The sequence below is a fragment of the Chenopodium quinoa genome, unplaced genomic scaffold (genome assembly GCF_001683475.1).
Source record: "Chenopodium quinoa cultivar QQ74 unplaced genomic scaffold, ASM168347v1, whole genome shotgun sequence".
Classification (NCBI taxonomy): Eukaryota; Viridiplantae; Streptophyta; class Magnoliopsida; order Caryophyllales; family Amaranthaceae; genus Chenopodium; species Chenopodium quinoa.
This window is the reverse complement of record NW_018742334.1, coordinates 237542-257388: the sequence shown is the minus strand read 5'-3', so window position 1 is coordinate 257388 and position 19847 is coordinate 237542. Positions and strand designations below refer to the sequence as shown.

The following is a 19847-nucleotide window of genomic DNA, read 5'->3' as shown; positions in this document are numbered from 1 at the left end:
TAACAAAACTTGATTAGAAATTTCAGAATTTAATGAAATAAAAATCTTCAAAACAACATATCTAGTATATTATAAAGTTGAGAATGGAACAATATTAAGGTACTAGAATAAAGATTACTAGTGAAAATTATGTAAATGATTCCTAGACAAATGGGAAACAAAGGATACATTGAGTTGATTGGAATTATGTTCAATGTTGTGAAAAACATAAACAAAGGAATTAAGAGCAGTGTTTGATGCTTGCAATTGGAGAGGCCCAATTATATAATTTCTCAAGGTTCTTATTACTTTGTTATTGTCCCATTATTCATTGTATGGGGGTATGTATGCCTCATCCGTACAATATGTGAAAATAAAATTAAAAAAAAAGTGACTTTGATTATTTTATTTTTAGTGGCTTTAAGCTTTGGTTCCACAAAAGTTAAAACTAATACGAAAGTATAACTATTTTTGGAGGGGTTGTGTAAGAATTTGCAAATTGATTGATTGAGAAGTGATATGGCTTCATTAGTTAATTATTAATAGATAAAGTACCAATTATAAGAAGATTGCTTGGACAAAATGTTTGGTTTAAGACTTTAAGGTTTACAACCATATTTCTAGTTTATACTTTTTAAGGACCTGCTTGCAATATTTATAAAGTTTATAACTATGGTTTGATCATTAAGAAAAAAAATGTTTCAAATTATATTTAATTGTTGATAGAAGTCATAGTAGAACAAGTAGCCTAAAATCGTTGTAGCTTGAAAATATGATGTTGATCTTGTAGCTCACTCACTATTTAAGATGCTTTTAGGACTATGTTTAGCTCTTCGCGTATACTTGATGCGACTATAATTTTAATTGGAAGAATTGGTCTATTTTCCATATAGAGAAAAAATAAAAATTGTTGATTTCTTATCACATGATTTGATAATACATATAAATATAATAGAAAAATTAATTACCAAACAAAACTTAACCTGGTGGTCAAGATAGAGCCTTCTAACCTTAGAGCTTCAAACCCCAATACGACCACTAAGGTTGGGAATTTCCCTTACTTCCCCTCAATTTGGGTGTTAAAGAAGAATAGAGGCAATCTAAGTTTTTCCAAATCTCCAACAAATGATACCCTTATGTAGGCATCAAATACTCCCTCCATTCTTGTAAATCTTATGTGTATTTTAAAATTGTTGTTACCTAAACATAGTACTCCATAATGATTTATATTAGGCCTAATGCATCTGATCGAAACAAAGACAACTATTAATCTTGAGCTGAAATTGAAGAAATATGATTCATGGCAAGATTATAAACACATAAAACTACAATATGGAATAATTGAGTATATTCCAGAAAATTTCATAGAAACATACCCAAAGTCATGGACTTCGAAAATAGCCAATGTAAATTGTATTTCATTCACAATAAAAACTCATATAGTTTACAGCTATTGCCTATCATCGTTTTTCTCCACATTGTCATTTCTTTACCAAGTCTAAAGTTTATTGTATAAACACAGTTTATAGACTTGTAAATTTGTAATACAGCACAAAGAGGTTCAGTAATAACAGCAGCATTGTATCTGAAATAGAAGACACTAATTACCATCTAGATTTGCACTTTTTGCCTCCATGAGCCCGTTTCGTAACTGGTCACTGATGTCTCTGACATGACCAGGGCCATGGGGAATGAAAACAGTGGTATTATTTGATTGACTACCAAGATCCCTGATTGTATCAAAGTATTGAGTGACCATGATAAGATCCATGATTTCTTTAGAGGATGTTCCTTCAACCTTGTTTGAGAAGTTCAATATATTCTCTCTCAAACCGTCTGTGATTGCCTGCCTTTGCCTTGCCACTCCAACCCCGCCCAAATACTTGGATTCTGCTTCAGCCTCAGCCTTCTTCACTTGCAGAATTTTTTCTGCTTCTCCTTTATACACGCTAGCTAGCTGAAGCCTTTGGGCTGTACATAAATACAATTAAGGTTATAAAAATCAAATATTAAAAGAAAACTGTCAAAAATATCGCCTTTTAAAGTGTGTTATTCAGAACCCAAGGCCCCGCACTCTGGGGGGAAAAAAAAGCTTAAAACCCTAACTAAAAACTTAATATCTAAAACCACCCCTCACTTTAGTCGCATCACAACAGCCACCCATAAACATTAATTTGTCAATTAATAGTCACGGTTAGGGGGTACTATTCTTTGTAACTCCAACTAAAGTAATAATCTATATGAAGACATCACATAAGGTTTGTAGTACTTTTCCTAATACATTTTCCTCTAGGATTGGTATTGGTAGTTTTCTGAGGAAATTAGAGCAGGTATTAATTAATTTCAGTAGAACAGCTACACCTTGGGTGGTTTCTGGTTAGGTTTCCAACATTAGAACTTGAAAAACAAAGACCATAGGAATTGATTTAAAAAGATAAAGGTCACTTTGAATGTCGTAATATTGCACTCCAATATGCTAAATTTTCTATTTGCAAAGGAACAAATAGTACATTTATAAAATCAAATGGAATAAGATCATAACCTGCATTAATCTCATTCATTGCTTTGCGAACTGCTGGATCAGGTATAATATCAACCATCAGAATGTGCTCTATGCTGTATCCATATTCTCCCATTACCTGTTCAAGGTTTCACAGTTTATCATAATTTGAAGAGATCAAACATGAAACACGGATAACTTCCCCACAAGTTCCCAACTGACTTAATGATTAAAAAACTACTGATCAAGTAGGAATGAGCTAAGAAGTATGAACCAAGTAAGCTCATTTAATTTTCTTCACAGCCGCAATGAACACTCCATACTTCAGTGATCACATCATGGGTTAACAATTTGTTGTGGAACGGGTCAATAAGGTCAACAAAGCTATCGGACCAATTCAACCACCACTTTTGGTGTACTCCAGGCGCGCAAAACAGGGGCAGCAGCAAGGGTCAATTGTGAGAAGGAACAATGAACAACAGGACAAGGACAATTAAGGGGAAGTTGAGGAAAGAAGGCAGCCTCCTTTAATCATAACCTTTGTGGGTTTCTATTTTAGTTAATTAATGTCACATGTTCTAGTTAAGTCTTGAGTATATGTATTGTAGTTAGGGGGCAGTAGAGACCATCCAGAAATTAGTGAAAACACATGAGAGACTTGTGGCCTCAAGCTACTGTGAGATTCATAACCTCAAGTTATGCCTATCCCTTGTAATTCAATCATCAGTGAATCAAATACTCAAGTTTAAGCCTTGGTTCTTGCAAATTGTCTTAAATTATAATTGCAGTAAGTTAGTCTATTACACAATTGTACATCATTCATTATTGCTAGGAGATGCTTATATACACAACTATGAGATCTTATTATGTTAGGAGGCCAACACCCTAGGAGCAATGGAAAGAAACATCTATGACAAAGGAGCTAAGACAAAACTGTAATAGACTAGCCTAAGGGGGGTAGTATGGGTAGTTTAGTAATATTAGTTTGCTAGGTTAATACGGAGTAGTCTCTTAGTATAAATAGAGAAGGAAGAGAAAGAATAGGGAGGCAGAAATTTGGTATGAACCTTTTGGAGAGTTATGGCCTAAAGCCATTTTGGAAAATTGTGAGCTAAACTCACTTTCGAAGATTGATAGCCTTAAGCTATTAACGTATCGTTTGTAACCCTTTTACCATTATCATTTGTTAGTAAAGCTTCCATCATTCGTATTCTTGCAACTTACAAAAATCAGATTATCTACATGACTCAAAGAATCGATTTTTCTCTATAGTTTTACTGTTATTTGCATGAGTAAGTAAGCAGTAAACATCAGTTCATTACACAAACATAGTTTGGTATGCATAGGAGAAGAAAGCTACTTCTTCTAAGAATAAGGAAAGCAAATCAGATCTGAGTTTGCCAAAGAATAGACAAGAAATGAAGAAACAGAGATAGTTTGTTTATTAGAAACAATTACCTTTGCAAGTTCCTCTAGTACATGTTTAGCAACCTCGCCTTTTTGTTCAAACAGCTCATCTAAATTCATCTTTGGGACAACAGCACGAACAACTACAATATCACAAATATTAAAATATTACTATGTTAGTAACTGGGAGAGGAAAAGAAATAACAGTGAGCCACAACTACACAAGAGGAGAGGAAGAGATTATCATACATAACAAAATGAGAAATGAATTCGCTTTTGTACACAATGCAAGCAGAAAGAAAAAAACTGGTAATATTACCATCAAAAACATAGGCTTGAATCTGCTCTCTAGGATTTTGCAGTTCGTAAAATGCATCATCAGCATTTTGTTTAACCACACGGTATTGAATTGAGCATAACATTTGCACAAAGACATTATCCTGCAAGATAGCATTATTTAGATATGCAAGATAAGGATCCAGTATTAGATAATGAAGCTTTTGTAATATGCAATGCATAAGGGGAAACCATAGAGACCATTGCACTAGTAATTTTGCAATTATATGACCTATAAGCATCTTGAAGAAAATAAAATGCCACAGAGAAGAACTAATAAGCCATGAAAAAAGCACAAGTTGATGTAGTTATTGACAATACTTTGCCAATGTATCAATTATTAAAGAGAATGATGCCATTGTTAAATCTAGTTTAGACTGCCTCAAGAATGATTCTTTTTACATTATTAATTTACTCAAAACCATATATCATGTCTTATAACAACTCACAAGCAATGTTATATCCACCCCACGCTATACACACCCACAAAAAATGCAACTAGCAAAATTCCACTGTACCTCAGAGCCTGCGCCATGCTTTCTTGACAAATCGTTCAGCAAAACTAAATTAAATACAGAGCCAAAACCACTAAAAAGTCACACGAACAATCTGTAGAAAAGTTCCTCACTAGATTGACCTCATATAAGGAAACCTAGGACCGCTGCTCCTAGAATCATCAAAATTTCGTGCAGCAAGTATTCAACAAGAAAAATCAAAGTTATTAATCCGAATTCGGATAATTGCACCATCCATCTAAGCTAACAGCCTCAACATTTAGATCAAAACCTCCCCCAATTCAACAGAAAGTCAATCACAAGTGATTCATCATAAGTAAATGATCAACATTAACCACATAAAATGTATATGCATAAAAATAAAAAATAAAACCTCCTAAACCCTAATAGTAACCGATCCTAGCAGGGCAAGAAAACCTAATCACAATAAAGATATATGATATAAAAACCCCAATAAAAAATCAATCACATAAAATTGTAAGAATACACCATCAAAATCTCAATTTTGGAAATAAGGGTTTTTCAAGTTGATCAAATCCAGAGTCCCAGATACAATACATGAAATTCACACAAAATTAAGACCTAAAATCAAATACCCACATTCAAAAACACCCAGAATTGTATGAATCATTCAATTTCAAGAAAGATAATTATCAAATTACAAGAAAAAACCTTAGTTTTGGTCTCAATTTTGACGTCCAGAGAATTGATACGAGTAGAGAGAACACCAGCAAGCATTTGACCGGCGAAGGGGTTGAAGAAGTGAAGGCCTGGTTCTGCAAGTTTTTCAAATCGACCCCATTTTTCAATCACTCCAACGCTTGCTTGATCAATACACCCACCAAATAAACAAACTGTATTCCCCATTTTTTGAAGATCAATTCAGAATAATTGAGAATTCAAAATGTTGTGAATTGTAATCAGGGAATTAGAGAGAAGAGATGAAGGTCACAAACAAAGTGTCAAAACCTTGGCTTTGAATGAGAGACGTGGGACCTAGAAGAACGCGGGTAAGGAACTAAAGGATCGCATATAAATTATAAACGATACATGGAATAGCAAATTCTTATATTTTGCAGATTACGGTCCTTTAAAGTTTGAATTTTACAAATTGCACCTATTTGAGAAATTTTTTTTGTAAATCGCAACCCAAAAATACTACTCCCTTCGTCCCAGTAAGAATGATCCTTTTACTCTTTTACGTCTATTTTGCAAATACGTAGTAAAAAAAAAAGTAAAAGTATATTGACAAGATAAATTTACACAAAGTTTGTAAAAAAGTCGAATGGTCATCAAATTTTTTATTACTTTCTCTCTCTCTTCATGTCCACCCAAAATGAGCAATTATTGATTGTTGCTCTTATGTGAGGAATAAATGCTAGAAATAAAAATCTAATAAAGAAACATAGGGAGTACTTATTTTAGAAAGTTTTACTAATAATACAGCATAACCATTAATACTCGTATAAATTATTTTACTTTTTGATAAAAAATACAAAATATTCTCTTTTAAAAATAAATGCTTGTAATAAATAGACATGCTCGTAATTTTGCTTTACTCAAGATATCTATATCAGTAAGGGCCTGTTCTCATTGACTGAACTGAAATGAGCTTAGCTGAACTGAATATTTTATAAGAGAAGGAAATTAGGAGCTGCAATGAACTGAACTGAGCTGAATTTCAACGTAAGAGAACATACCCTAATTCGTATTTCATGGAATAGCTAGTTGAAAAATGGCTCAAATCAACACATGGCCATTGGCCAACCTTGTGTATATAAAGAGACTTCCAAAAACATATGAATTCAGAGGTTTCTTTCACAATCGAAAATGTCAAATATAAGTATAAATACCACAAGATTAGATCTTATATCATTTATAATGTAAGGTTCCTCATACCACCAAACTACCTGCAATGGTCCCTCAAAAAAAAAAAAAAAAAAAAAAAAAAAAAAAAAAAAAAAAAAAACTACCTGCAATGGGCTTGTTGCCCTTGCTAGTAGAGGATGCCATTAGCTTAAAACAAATTGGCCAATAAATTAGAAAAAAAAATATATTAAATCAGTCTGAATCAAAATTATGCAGAGTAGACAAAGCTAAATTGTGCAATATTATTCAATCAAATATCATTAGGCCTTGTAATAATGTAAAACAGTATCGTTCAGCAAAACTTTACACTTTACTCTCACAAAATTCACTATAAGGTAAAAGGAACAAAATTTGCTTGTCCATGCTCATACTGCTTGCTTTCGCCAAAATTGAGATTTATCGAAATGTCTACAGAAATGGAAATTCCATTGAAAGCAAGATTATCAAGCGACATCAACCAATTCAACATCAAAGACTAGCCATGCATTGGGGGGAATCTGAGGAGGAGCACCAGAGGCACCATAACTGCACCATCAAATATTTTGTTATCAGATTTTATCTCACTAATAGCAGAGAACTGTGAGACAGATTTTTTCCTTATAAAAGAAGGTAACAAAGACATTGTAAATTGTACATCGACAAGAAGAGAAAGGTATTCCATGAGACTTGTAGGTTGCATTTTGTGTAATCACCTTGACTTGATAGAGCTATATGAAGGTAAGATCCTCAATATATTCACAAAATTTAAAGATTTAACTTATATTCCATTGTACATCAGCTTAACTCTATCATTTATATGCAAGCTTTGTGAATAAGATCCTTACCCCATTGAAGGTGGAATTGTAAGCCTTCTTTTGTCACCAACACGCATGCCTAACATCAAATATCACAAATCAGTAATTAAAACTCGATAAAACAAGCAAAGGATTCATATATTTTTGAATTTTATTTCTACCTTCAACACCAACATCCCAACCCTTGATAACTTGACCAATACCTGTTACATGAAGCAATAGAATAAGTTGACAATCCCACAGCACAACAAATTTGTAAACTTAAAATGCCAGTGTTTACCTAGACGAAATTTGAAGGGTTTTCCGCTAGTGTTAGAGTCAAAGCGTTTGCCATTCTTCTGCAACTTCCCAATATAGTAAACACTAACCTGGAATTTTAAGAGATGTCAGAAGCTACAGGGAGGTGGTCTACAATCCTTTATCAACCAGGATCATTCAACCAAGTTCTCATACTAAAAGCTTAAATATTCAAGTCCTGGATCATTAATCTCAGATGGTGGATATACAATCCACCTATTTTCTCCAATTCAATTAAAATTAAAACAGTACCAAACCACCCTTCAACCTCAGGGAAAATACCAACAATTGAAGGATAAAGTAATGGTGTGTTAACAGGGTCAATCAAGTACCCAGCAAGAAACACCAATAAGAGTACCCCCCCTCCTCTCTCTCTCATTATACCCATCCTCAATCGAGTAGCTGACTTCCCTTGCAAATCACAAATCTGACTTTCCTTACCGACAGTAACCAGCTCTATGCATTTCCCCTGTTACCCCCAGTATTCCTTCTAGAATAAGTCAGCATATTGGGTACTAACTAATAAGCAGTCAATGCACTCAAGACCTTCAAATCTGTTTGATTAGATCTTGTGATGGGGCCACAATGAAAATAAACAATTCTTTTCTTCGAACTCTTTGAATAGAATGATTGGCAGTCCCAAGGTGCTTGTACAAACCATGGTGTTCAGGTTATTTCTGGCAGTATAAACACTAGTCCTTGGCCTTTTATTCTTAAATCTGTCACTACAAGAAAAAAGAACTCTAGCACCAAACCACTACAGCATATGCTGCTTATTATTGTGGCAGCAGCCATATGTTTTAATCCCTATATTCCATCCACCTTCTCCCCTCCACACATTTACAAAAAAAAAAAAAAAAAAAAAACCTGCATTAAATGTACAAACTCACTACAGCCATGAACACCAACAAATGAACCACTGAAAATAATCAAAACATTTTACAGAAGAATATTGAATCAAACACAACAAAAAATATATTAACATTTTTATTCCCCTTTGGGCTAAGAAAGGATCATTGAGCCAAAAACACAAGCTTACCTTGCTACCACGAGAAGCTCTTTTACCATCAGGTTTTCCCATTGCTACATCTTCTATGACCAGTCCATTAGGAAAGGTTTTAACTCTGGCAGGCTTCTCCTTAGATTGCTTGACTACTTTATCAGTTTTGCTTATCTGCTTAGGTTCTGCATTTGCATCTTGCTCTATTTTTGAAACCTCTTCACTCTTCTCTGTCTTTCCTTTCTTTTTCTTCTTCTGTTTTTTTTTCATGTTCTCAGATGCCTCTCCATTTTCAATAGCATCGCTGGAAAGTCCCTCAAATTACATTCATAGTTTCATGTTAACATAGAATTTAATAATTGACAAAAAGCAGCAAATGGCAATTACATACACAAGCAGCTTACACAGTATGAACATCAATCAAGAGATCAAAGATAGAAAATAATATTGCAAAGGTGTACCTTTTTTGTTCTTGACCAGATTTGATGGCATCAACCTTCCTTTTTAAATTTTTTTCAGATTCAACATTATCTTTTGCTTCATCCTTCTTATTCTTTTTCTTCTCTTCCACAACTTTGGTGGTTGTGTTAGCTTCTAAATTTTCACTTTTGCGTGATGAAGAAACTGGAAAGCCATCTTCATCTTCACTCTCTAAAACTGAGGCACCATTATTTTCCTTGAGTACAATTTGTTGTTCAGCTTTTTTGTCATTGTCAGTATCAGCCAACTGCTTCTTCTTTTTTCCTTTTTTGGTTCCACCATTTTCAGTTGCAGTCTTTTCCTCATCCACTATCTCCTCGATAACAACTACAGTTACCAAAGGAAAATATCAGAATGATCAGAGAAAAATGCTTCATCCCCTCCATCACCACAATTAGAGAGGAAAGAAAAGACTACCAATAAAAGTAAGGTAAGCGGTCTAGAAAAGTGCCAAATGATACAACCCAAGAAATAATGGAAAGGGCGTAGGATCGAAACAGAGCAACATATGTGCATGCATTGATGAACAAAAGGTCTTGAAAGCAACTATACCTCCACTTTTTCGTACAGGCGAAGGTGGGAACATGGTATCATCATCGCCATCAAGAAATTCATCCTCTGAAACATCTTCAGAATCATAGTCACTGCTCTCTGAATCAGACTCAGCAATATCTTCCCCATATGAATCACTGAAGGATCCTCAATCAAGGAAATACTAAACTTATCATTGGGTAAAAGGAATTACACTAGGGATGCCAAAGTAGCTAATAACAGCAAGTATAAAATGCATTAAACTATTAATATACTTTGAAGGATACGAATCATATTCATTTTCAAGATTGCTCTGAACAAAGCCAGACAAGTGAATACTAGTTGGCCCAATGACAGAAAATTTCACATCATCCTCCTCGTCAAATTCAAGAGTCAACGAACAAGATTCTATCTTGTCAGGTAACAAAGTGCAGAGAAAGACTGGACTCTTATCTCCTACATTGACCTGAAGGATGCTCTTCTTCGTTGATGAACCAATTCCCAACGTGGCCTGTTTTTCGAAACATCAATACCACTTATAATCAATTCACATAGAAAAAGTTCAAGAAACTTAGGTTCAATTGAAACCAATTAAAACATCTAGCTCTATAGTTTTCAACTTGACATTCCGCATGTGATTATAACCATTCTGCCACATTCATATAAGATACCAAGATACAAAACTAGCTCCCGTAATATACATGATGTTGAAATCAAATACCAGACAGCTTTAGAAATATATTTTATAGTCACTAGTCACTACACATGTTTAGATCCTAGATTCCTAGAATATCATGAATTTATGACAATATTACAACATAAGGTGCAAGTATAATCTAAAGGACATACAGCAGTTAAAACACTACAATAACAATGGTGAAGTGCAATTCTTCTATTTTATCACTTCATGGTATAAATACCACGACAGGCGACAAGGCACCTATCGAGGGTCACTTACATATATCAGTCGATATGAAAGCAAATGTTTCTGGAATGCCACCAGTTAATCACTCCAATACTCAAGTATACATATCAGTAAAGACGACACAACTTAAGATGCTGCATCCGATCAGCGAGTAAGGCAAGGGCAATCACATATTCACACCCACTATATTAAATTCACATTCCATATTCTCCCAAAGAACATAAAATTTTAAGACAAGCGAATTTTACTTTTTTTTTTTTTCCCTCTTCTCCCTTCTTTTTGTCTACCCTTAATTACTACTCATATAACCCAGATATCAAATCAAAATTCACACAAAAATCAGATTTATTAATATTACAGATTAACGCATACTAAATGAAAGGGGAAAGAGGAAAAAAAAAAAAAAAAGAACCAAATGAGAAAAAACCAAAGATTAACGTGGCATAAAATCGAGAGTCATACCTGAGTTAAAACCAGCTTTCCATCCAAATCTTCAGCATTAAAAGTTAAGGGTTTGCCTGGTTTTACTTCAGCCCCTGAAATTCAAAGAACCCAGAAAATTGTAAGAATAAATTTCAGAACAAATTAATTAAAATCAACCATCTTTTTTCCAGATTAAACATATGATTCAGAAATAAGTACTAACCCCAGAAAGTCATTTTGTGTTGAATTTCTAGAGAAAATCGAAAATGAGGGAAGAAGAGAGACGGTTCACGGTTGGAAGTGCAATGCCTAAAACCCTAGTAGAACCTCTTGCTTAACTAGTGTTTTTTTATTGCAACCAAAAAAAAAAATATTGTAAAGTTAACGTTAACATTCTAGAATAATCCGGGTTTTTTTATGCATGCTTATCATCTTATGACATGAGCCTTACATTCAGTCCTTTGAAGATTTATGGCCCAGTATCATGGTCCGATCCGGCATTTGAAAAATCGTGTTCGTGGCCCAGTATTAAACTAGCCCAACATGAACAGTAGGAGCACAAGGGCAGTAGACTTGCTCGTCGAGTAAGTATGCAAGCTCCGACCTAATAGGAATGATTTGTGTAGTAGATTAGATCATTTGTGTCATAACAAGTTAGTGTTTTTGAGTTTATTTTTAAAGATAATCAAGTATATAAAATATAAGCTAACTCTTTAATCTTGATTATTTGGTTAGATTATGAGTTTTTTAATCAGTCTAAAATATCCCCCTCTACTATAATTATGCTATTATTATGGATGAAATGTTGGCCTGGTAGGGATTTGGTTGTGATCAAGTTATACAGTTTATGCCTTTATGGGTTGACATTGTTCTAACTTTAAGTTTTAGTAATTTTATTTTGCTGTTAGTTTAGGTTATTTGACCTTTAATTAAGCACTTTTAGGCTGATTGTTAAATATGTTTTATTACTTTACATATTGAATGTGGTAATGATATGCAAATAATGCAACACTTAAAGTATCGAAATATAGATAATCCAAGTGAAACGGCATTATATGACCCCGAGATATATCCCTAAAATTTCAAGACTTTTCGACACCAAGCACCGAAACCTCCAAAAATTCTCGAAAAGGCCTTCAATTTTGGAATTTTGGACTTTTTTCGCCCAAAAATAAAAATTGCCGAAATGTTTACCATGGTCCCTAATACCCTCTGAGAGTCCAATTGGTTGGGTGGAACCATTAAATTTGCCTTTAAACGACCAATTTACCGGTTTACAACTTACACAGATTTCATTAACTCAAACTTACCACGAACATTTATGACAACATATAATGATCATATATGGTTCCAAACAACATTATATGACCCCGAGATGTATCCCCTAAAATCTCAAGCCTTTTCGACATCGGACCCCGAAACCTCCAAAATTTCTCAAAAAGCATGCATGGATATTAGCTTTTAATTTTGGAAATTTTTGACTTTTTTTCGCCTGAAATAAAAATTGCCAAAATGTTTACCATGGTCCTTAATACCCTCTGGGAGTACAATTGGGTGGGTGGAACCATCCAACTTGCCTTTAAACGACCAATTTACCAGTTTACAACTTGCACCGATTCGATTTAATTAACTCAAGCCTACCACGAACATTTATGACAACATATAATGATCATATATGGTTCCAAACGGCATTATATGACCCCGAGATGCATCCCCTAAAATCTCAAGCCTTTTCGACAACGGGCACCGAAACCTCCAAAATTTCTCAAAAAGCGTGGATATTAGCCTTCAATTTTGGAATTTTTTTACTTTTTTCGCCCAGAAATAAAAATTTCCGAATTTTTTACCATGGCCACTAATACCCTCCGGGAGTCCAATTGGGTGGGTGTAACTATCCAACTTACCTTTAAACGGTCAATTTACAGATTTACAACTTGCACCGATTCGATTTAATTAACTCAAGCCTACCACGAACATTTATGACAACAAATTATGATCAAATAAGGTTCCAAACGACATTATATGACTTCGAGATATATTCCCTAGAATTTCAAGACTTTTAGACACCAGGCCCTAGACGACTCCAAAATTTCTCAAAAGGCGTGGATATTTGCCTTCAATTTTTTAATTTTTGCCTTTTTTCATGCAGAAATAAAAATTGTGCATCGAAATGTTTACCATGGTCCCTAATACCCTCCCGGATTCCAATTGGGTAGGTGAAACCATCCAATTTGCCTTGAGACGACCAATTTACCGATTTATAACTTACACCGATTTTATTAATTCAGGCATATCACGAACATTTAAAACAACATATAATGATCATATATGGTTCAAAACGGCATTATATGACCCCGAGATGTATCCCCTATAATCTTAAGGCTTTTTGATAACGGGCTCCAAAACCTCCAAAAATTTTCAAAAAATCCGGAAATAAAAATTGTTGAAATGTTTACCATAGTCCCTAATACCCTTCGAGAGTCCCATTGGGTGGGTGAAACCATCCAGTTTGCCTTTAAACGAAAAAATTACCGATTTTACAATTTGCACCGATTTCATTAACTCAAGCCTACCACAAACATTTATGACAACAAATTATGATCATATATGGTTAACCAGCATTATATGACACCAAGATGTAATCCCTGAATTTCAAGACTTTTCGACACCGAGCCCCTAAACCTTCAAATTTTCGCAAAATGTGTAGATATTAGTCTTCAATTTAAGAATTTTTTGACTTTTTTTCGGCAGTAAATTAAAATTGTCGAAATGTTTACCATGCTCCCTAATACCCTCCGGGAGTCTAATTAGGTGGGTGTAACCATCCAATTTACCTTTAAATGGAGAATTGAACGGTTTTATAACTTGCACCGATTTCATTAACTTAAGCCTACCATGAACATTTATGACAACATATAATGATCATTTATGGTTTTAAAATAGTATTATGTGACTGCGAGATGTATCCCCTAAAATCTCAAAGCTTTTCGACATCGGGCCGCGAAACCTCAAAATTTTCTCAAAAAGTGTGAATATTAACCTTCAATTTTGGAATTTTTTGAATTTTTTTGGCCTAAAATAATAATTGCCGAAATGTTTACCATGGTCCCTAATACCCTCCAGTAATCCAATTGGGTGGGTGGAACCATCCAATTTGCATTTAAACAGTCAATTTATCGGTTTACAACTTACAACGATTTCATTAAATCAAGGCTACCACGAACATTTATGACAACAAATAATAATCATATATGGTTCCAAACGACATTATATGACCCCGAGATGTATTCCCTAAAATCTTAAGTATTTTCGACATTGGGTCCCAAAACCTCTAAAAAAATTCAAAAAACGTGGATATTAGTCTTCAATTCTGGATTTTTTTTTAATTGGAAATAAAAATTGATGAAATGTTTACCATGGTCCTTATTATCCTGTGGGAGTCCAATTGGTTGGGTGGAATTATCCAATTTGCCTTTAAACAACCAATTTACCGATTTACAACTTACACCGATTCATTAACTCAAGCGTACCACAAACATTTATGACGACAAATAATGATTACATATGGTTTCAGACGACTTTATATGATCCCGAGATGTATTCCCTAGAATTTCAAGACTTTTTGACACCGAGCTATGAAGACTCCAAAATTTCTCAAATAGGTGGATAATAGCCTTCAGTTTAGGAATTTTTTGACTTTGTTTTTTCGCCCGAAAATAAAAATTACCGAAATGTTTACCATGGTCCCTAATATCCTCCGGGAGTCCAATTGGGTGGGTGTAACCATCCAATTTGCCTTTAAACGTCCAATTTACCGGTTTACAACTTGTACCGATTTCATTAAATCAAACATACCACAAACATTTATGACATCATATAATGATCATATATGGTTCCAAACGGCGTTATATGACCCCGAGATGTATCCCCTACAATTTCAAGGCTTTTCGGCACCAGGCCTCGAAACCTCCAAAATTTCTAAAAAAGCATGGATCTTAGCCTTCAATTTTGGATTTTTTTGAATTTTTTTCCCGCGGATATAAAATTTTGCCGAAATGTTTACCATGGTTCCTAATACCCTCTGGGGGTCCAATTGGGTGGGTGTAAGCCGTGTAACCATCCAATTTTCCTTTAAACGACCAATTTACCCCGATTTAATAATTGTCTCGATTTCATTAAATCAAGCCTACCACAAACAGTACATTTATGAAAACATATAATGATCAAATATGGTTCCAAACGAAATTATATGGCCCCGAGATGTATCCCCTAAAATCTCAAGTCTTTTTGACACCGGGCCTTGAAACCTACAAAATTTCTGAAAAAGCTTGGATAACTCGACCTGATTGTAACCTGCAAATTATTGACTTGAATATAACCCGACTTGAATCTGAGAATGACCCAACCTGATTATAACCCACAAATTATTGACTTGAACCAAACCCGACTTGAACCCGTGCATGACCCGACTTGTAAATGACCCAACCTGATTCTAACCCGCAAATTATTGACTTGAACTTAACCCGACATAAAGCCGAGAATGACCCGACCTGATTCTAACCCGCAAATTATTGACTTGAACCGAACCCGACTCGAACCCGAGAATTACTCTTACCCGTTTTAACCCGAATTAAACCCGACTTATTGTTCACCCGACATGTTTGTAACCCAACATGTTATTAACCCGACCAAAACCCGATAAGAAGTATGACCCGATGTGACTCGACTCAAGCATGACCCAACTCAAACCGGACCTGCATAGGTTATAGAATTAATCCGAATTGACTAAACCCGCGAGTTGGCCCGACCCACTCTTACCTGACCTAAATCCGACCCATTTACCCGAATTGACAGCTCTAAATGCAACTCTTGATTAGTTAATGGGATCATGGGAGTTGTATACTCCATGTTTGTGTTCAAGTCGTTCGGAAATATATTTATTCTAGTTAATCATGTAGGAACAACTAAGTATTTAATGTATGATTAGTTATATAATATTGGGGGAAAAAAAATTTATTTAGTCGTCTCAAATCAATTACAGTAGATTCTAATATTTGAAAAGGATGAATTGATTGTGATTTAAGGTGATTAAGTCTGTTGTATATAATTCTTAACAAAAAAAGAAAAAAAATAAAATAAGATATGTGTGCCTTCAAGGCGGGTTGCAAACTCATCACGATTACGCATGCCAAAACATTAGCGCCCATATTATAAATGCATGGATAAGATTATATCAATCCAATTGATACAATTTTTTACATGAAATTCAACCCAATTGTACACAAAAATTAGTTTTGAATGTCTAATCTTATCCAACTACGGACTAAAATAAAGAATAACAACTTTAGTTAGTTGCATAAATTAATTACATAATTTACGTACAAAAATGCAAGCTGTCAAAACTCTATCAAGGGTGAGAAATACTTCGACGGCTTAGAGCTCATGACAGGCACAATCATTTTAATTTGGAGGCTCCTTATTTCTTTCGGCTTTGCCCCTGATTTTAATTATATTGCCTTATTGTTTATATCTATGAGTATGACATTGGAGTAATATAGTTACCATGTGATATACTTATGCTTTTAAGATAAAAAAAAATAGGTTATCTTTTCTTTTATAGATGTAGTCTAGTGATGAGGTTACATCTATTTAAAGATAAGCAACTTATTATTTTTTATTTTTTTTGGAGAAAGATTTGATAGTTTAAACATAATATCAACATAGATTAAAACACATATTTGAATGTGAAAAAAGAATGGTTGTTCTAAGTTATGTCCCTCAAGTAATCAAGTTTCTAAGGTGTGGAAAAGGCTTTTCAAAATTTTAAGCCATGTCCCTCAACTCAGTGTTATTAGTAATTAAATGTATGTACGATTCTCACTCTTTGGATGTTTACAAGTTAATTGAGGTTGGTGTTTCAATTCGTGACTTGAGTTTCGGTGGTTAGGATTGTGGTAATTAGGGTTTTTTTTTTCTCTCTCCTCTCCTTGCCTTTTCTTTTCTTTATTTAAAATTTAAAGCTAACCTTAGTTAATTTATAACGTCCAAGGAGGGTACAATTAATTAATGATAGTGAATAAAAGGGCATAGCTTACAAAATCGAAAAGATATGGACATACCTTAGAAACTCAACTTACTGATTAAGGGGCATAGTTTAGAAAAACCCTAAAAAAAAAAAGTATGATATTTCATTTAAACAAAATATCAACATAGATTAAACAAATATTTGAACATTAAAAAAAAAAGTATGGTATGAAGTAATAAATAAGTTACATAAGATGATAATCTTGTGTTGATTTGCTTCATGATACATATATGCGTTGCAGTAGAATAAAACATACATATATGTGTTGATTTGCTTCATCATACATACAGTATATGCGTTGATTTGCTTCATCATACATATATGCGTTGCAGTAGAATAAAACAATTTAATCGTCTAATGGCTTCTACTTTATATTAATATATGAGTAATATATCAATTGAAGTGATGATAAGTATCAAGATTTGAAAATTAACCTAAGTCATCTCTATTTCGATCCGTGCATGTCATATTCAATTTATCTAGTTTGGATCTACACTTCTGTATGTAATAGGAGTATGTATTTTTAGAGAGAATTCAAGTTAATCTCTGAGATTGACATGAAAAGTTAATCTCCTCTCACAATATATTGTTTTACTTTTATTTTTAAAATAATAAAAGTGAAATAGTAAAGTGGCACGAAAACTAATGCATAAAATTGTGAGAGGAGATTAACTTGGAGTGTTAATCTCGGAGATTAACTTGAGCTCCCTCGTATTTTTATATTTATTATTATTTTTTTTAAGTAAAAAAGACACTAGAATTGTTTAGTATTACTTGTACTTGAGCAGTGAGGTCATTGACCCAACCACCCAACCTCTTACCATGTATTATAAATTTATAACACAAGACTTTTTTTACATAACTATTTAACATTGACCTAATCAACCACCTTAATTTTCATGCTTTACTAGTAAAATTGAAATAAAATAGCAGAGGAATAACTGCATTAAAAACTACTCGTAGTACAAGGTACCAAAAAACCATTAAAAGTATTTTTTTTTAAAATAAAAAATAGGGCAAAATTTACCATATGAAATTTCTTGTAAAATCCCATAGAATTTGCTCAGAAATTACACAACAACATACCCTTGGACAGAAAGCAACATCTTCAAAACTTTACCAAAAATGCTTTAAAATAACTTAAACAATTGAATAATTCAAAGGTGTTAGTTGTCTGTTGCAAAGCTTTCACATCACACTTTCATTATTATCTAATTGTTACCCAACTAAAGATTCCACTCCACACTTTCTTGTAAACTTACACTTTTGTATTTCCATTCTCCCTCTATATATACACTCCCTTAACCTTCCAATTTTGCCAAATTCAAACAAAACTTTACTTTGTTTTAATAAATTTATTATCCTAAGCTTTTCTATAACAACTTTGTACCTTGTAGTTGGTTCATCTTATTTATTTCGAAAAAACCGCCTTTTTATTGAGTTAGGAAAATCTTAATTACTCCTTTATACACCGAAATTTTTTATTTAATAAATTGGTGTGAGATTGAAATAAGAAGTTTGATCCTTGAGAGTGTTTTATCATTATTCGCACAAAATGTTGTACGACTTGTACACAACGGTTGAGTTGATAGCACAAGCTTCTTCAAATTATCATATTTTGTTCTGTTTTTGTAATTTGATCATAATTTGCCTTGTTTATGGGAGTTCAAAATCGAGCTCGAGCTCCTGGGAATTTGAGTCGAGATATGTATCCTTGAGTTCTTCTGGGGATGTCAAATCGGCTAACACTACTACTACATTCGTAAAGGATAATAATATTGACAACAAGCATTCGAATCAAGATACTAAGGATGAAGAAGGAGAAACGGCTGCTGAAGTAGTTGAAGAAGAATCGCGGTATGTAGATGATAAGACCAGTGAAGTCGAAATGATTAACGAAGATGAAGAAGATGAACTTAGAATGAAGATTGAAGAGTTTATAAAAAAGATGAAAGGTCAACTAAGTATGGAGAGATCATAAGAAGATTAGGACATAATTCTATGTATATAAAATTAGGAGTACAATAATTCCAGAGTAATACTCCTATATTGTTGTATGAGTGTTATTATTTAGAAAATTTTGAGGCAAAAGTTGATGCATTAGCTTAGGTTGGTTGTATGATTAAGATTAAGATTAAGATTACGATTACGATTATGATTATGATTATGGTGTATACTGGGTAACTTCCTAGATTGGAAAAAAGTTTTTATGTACTGTATCAAAAAATTTAATTTTTGATTACCTACTCTGTTCTTCCATAGGAACAAACGTGACATTTATGGTACTAAGACTTTCAAATCTTATAATGTCGGTGTTAATATAAGAAATATCTTACCATTTGGGATCAAGTCTTGATCAACTTTTACGAGTCGTTATCGAGGAGATAGGGTGATTGTAACATGGTTTGATTTTGATCCGACTAGGGTTGGAACATGTTTTGGCTTAGGAGAACTTTAGTAACTTGAGAGTTTAAAAACGAGATAAATCCTAACAACGAAAAAAACTGTACGTTACTAATAATAGGGCGAAACCATACTAGGTCATTAATTATGAAACTCGAGCAAAATTGTTAGTTCTAATGAACAAAAGAGTGAAATGAGATACTTGAGTATTTACAATCAACTAACTCAACAATTGTCTAAATTAATCATAAAGTTATAGGTAAATACATAGATTGATAATCACTACATTCACTAGTAAGTGTT

The 19847-nt window shown here is 33.6% G+C and overlaps 2 protein-coding genes across 2 annotated transcripts; both read right to left on the bottom strand.

The window, feature by feature from the left end:
* Positions 1-1364: 1364 nt before the first annotated feature.
* LOC110692605 (hypersensitive-induced response protein 4) lies at positions 1365-5762 on the bottom strand. Its single transcript, XM_021869636.1, has 5 exons — positions 5410-5762; positions 4206-4326; positions 3938-4029; positions 2522-2618; positions 1365-1950 (listed from the first exon to the last, which is right to left on the bottom strand). The coding sequence occupies exons 1-5, from the start codon at positions 5602-5604 to the stop codon at positions 1580-1582; spliced, it is 876 nt and encodes a 291-aa protein (XP_021725328.1). The 5' UTR covers positions 5605-5762; the 3' UTR covers positions 1365-1579.
* A 1042-nt stretch (positions 5763-6804) lies between these two features.
* LOC110692597 (peptidyl-prolyl cis-trans isomerase FKBP53-like) lies at positions 6805-11437 on the bottom strand. Its single transcript, XM_021869630.1, has 10 exons — positions 11280-11437; positions 11096-11169; positions 9996-10219; positions 9730-9866; positions 9159-9504; positions 8737-9001; positions 7681-7768; positions 7562-7603; positions 7431-7479; positions 6805-7131 (listed from the first exon to the last, which is right to left on the bottom strand). Exons 1-10 carry the CDS (start codon positions 11290-11292, stop codon positions 7050-7052), a joined length of 1320 nt encoding a protein of 439 aa, XP_021725322.1. The 5' UTR covers positions 11293-11437; the 3' UTR covers positions 6805-7049.
* Between the last annotated feature and the right edge of the window lie 8410 nt (positions 11438-19847).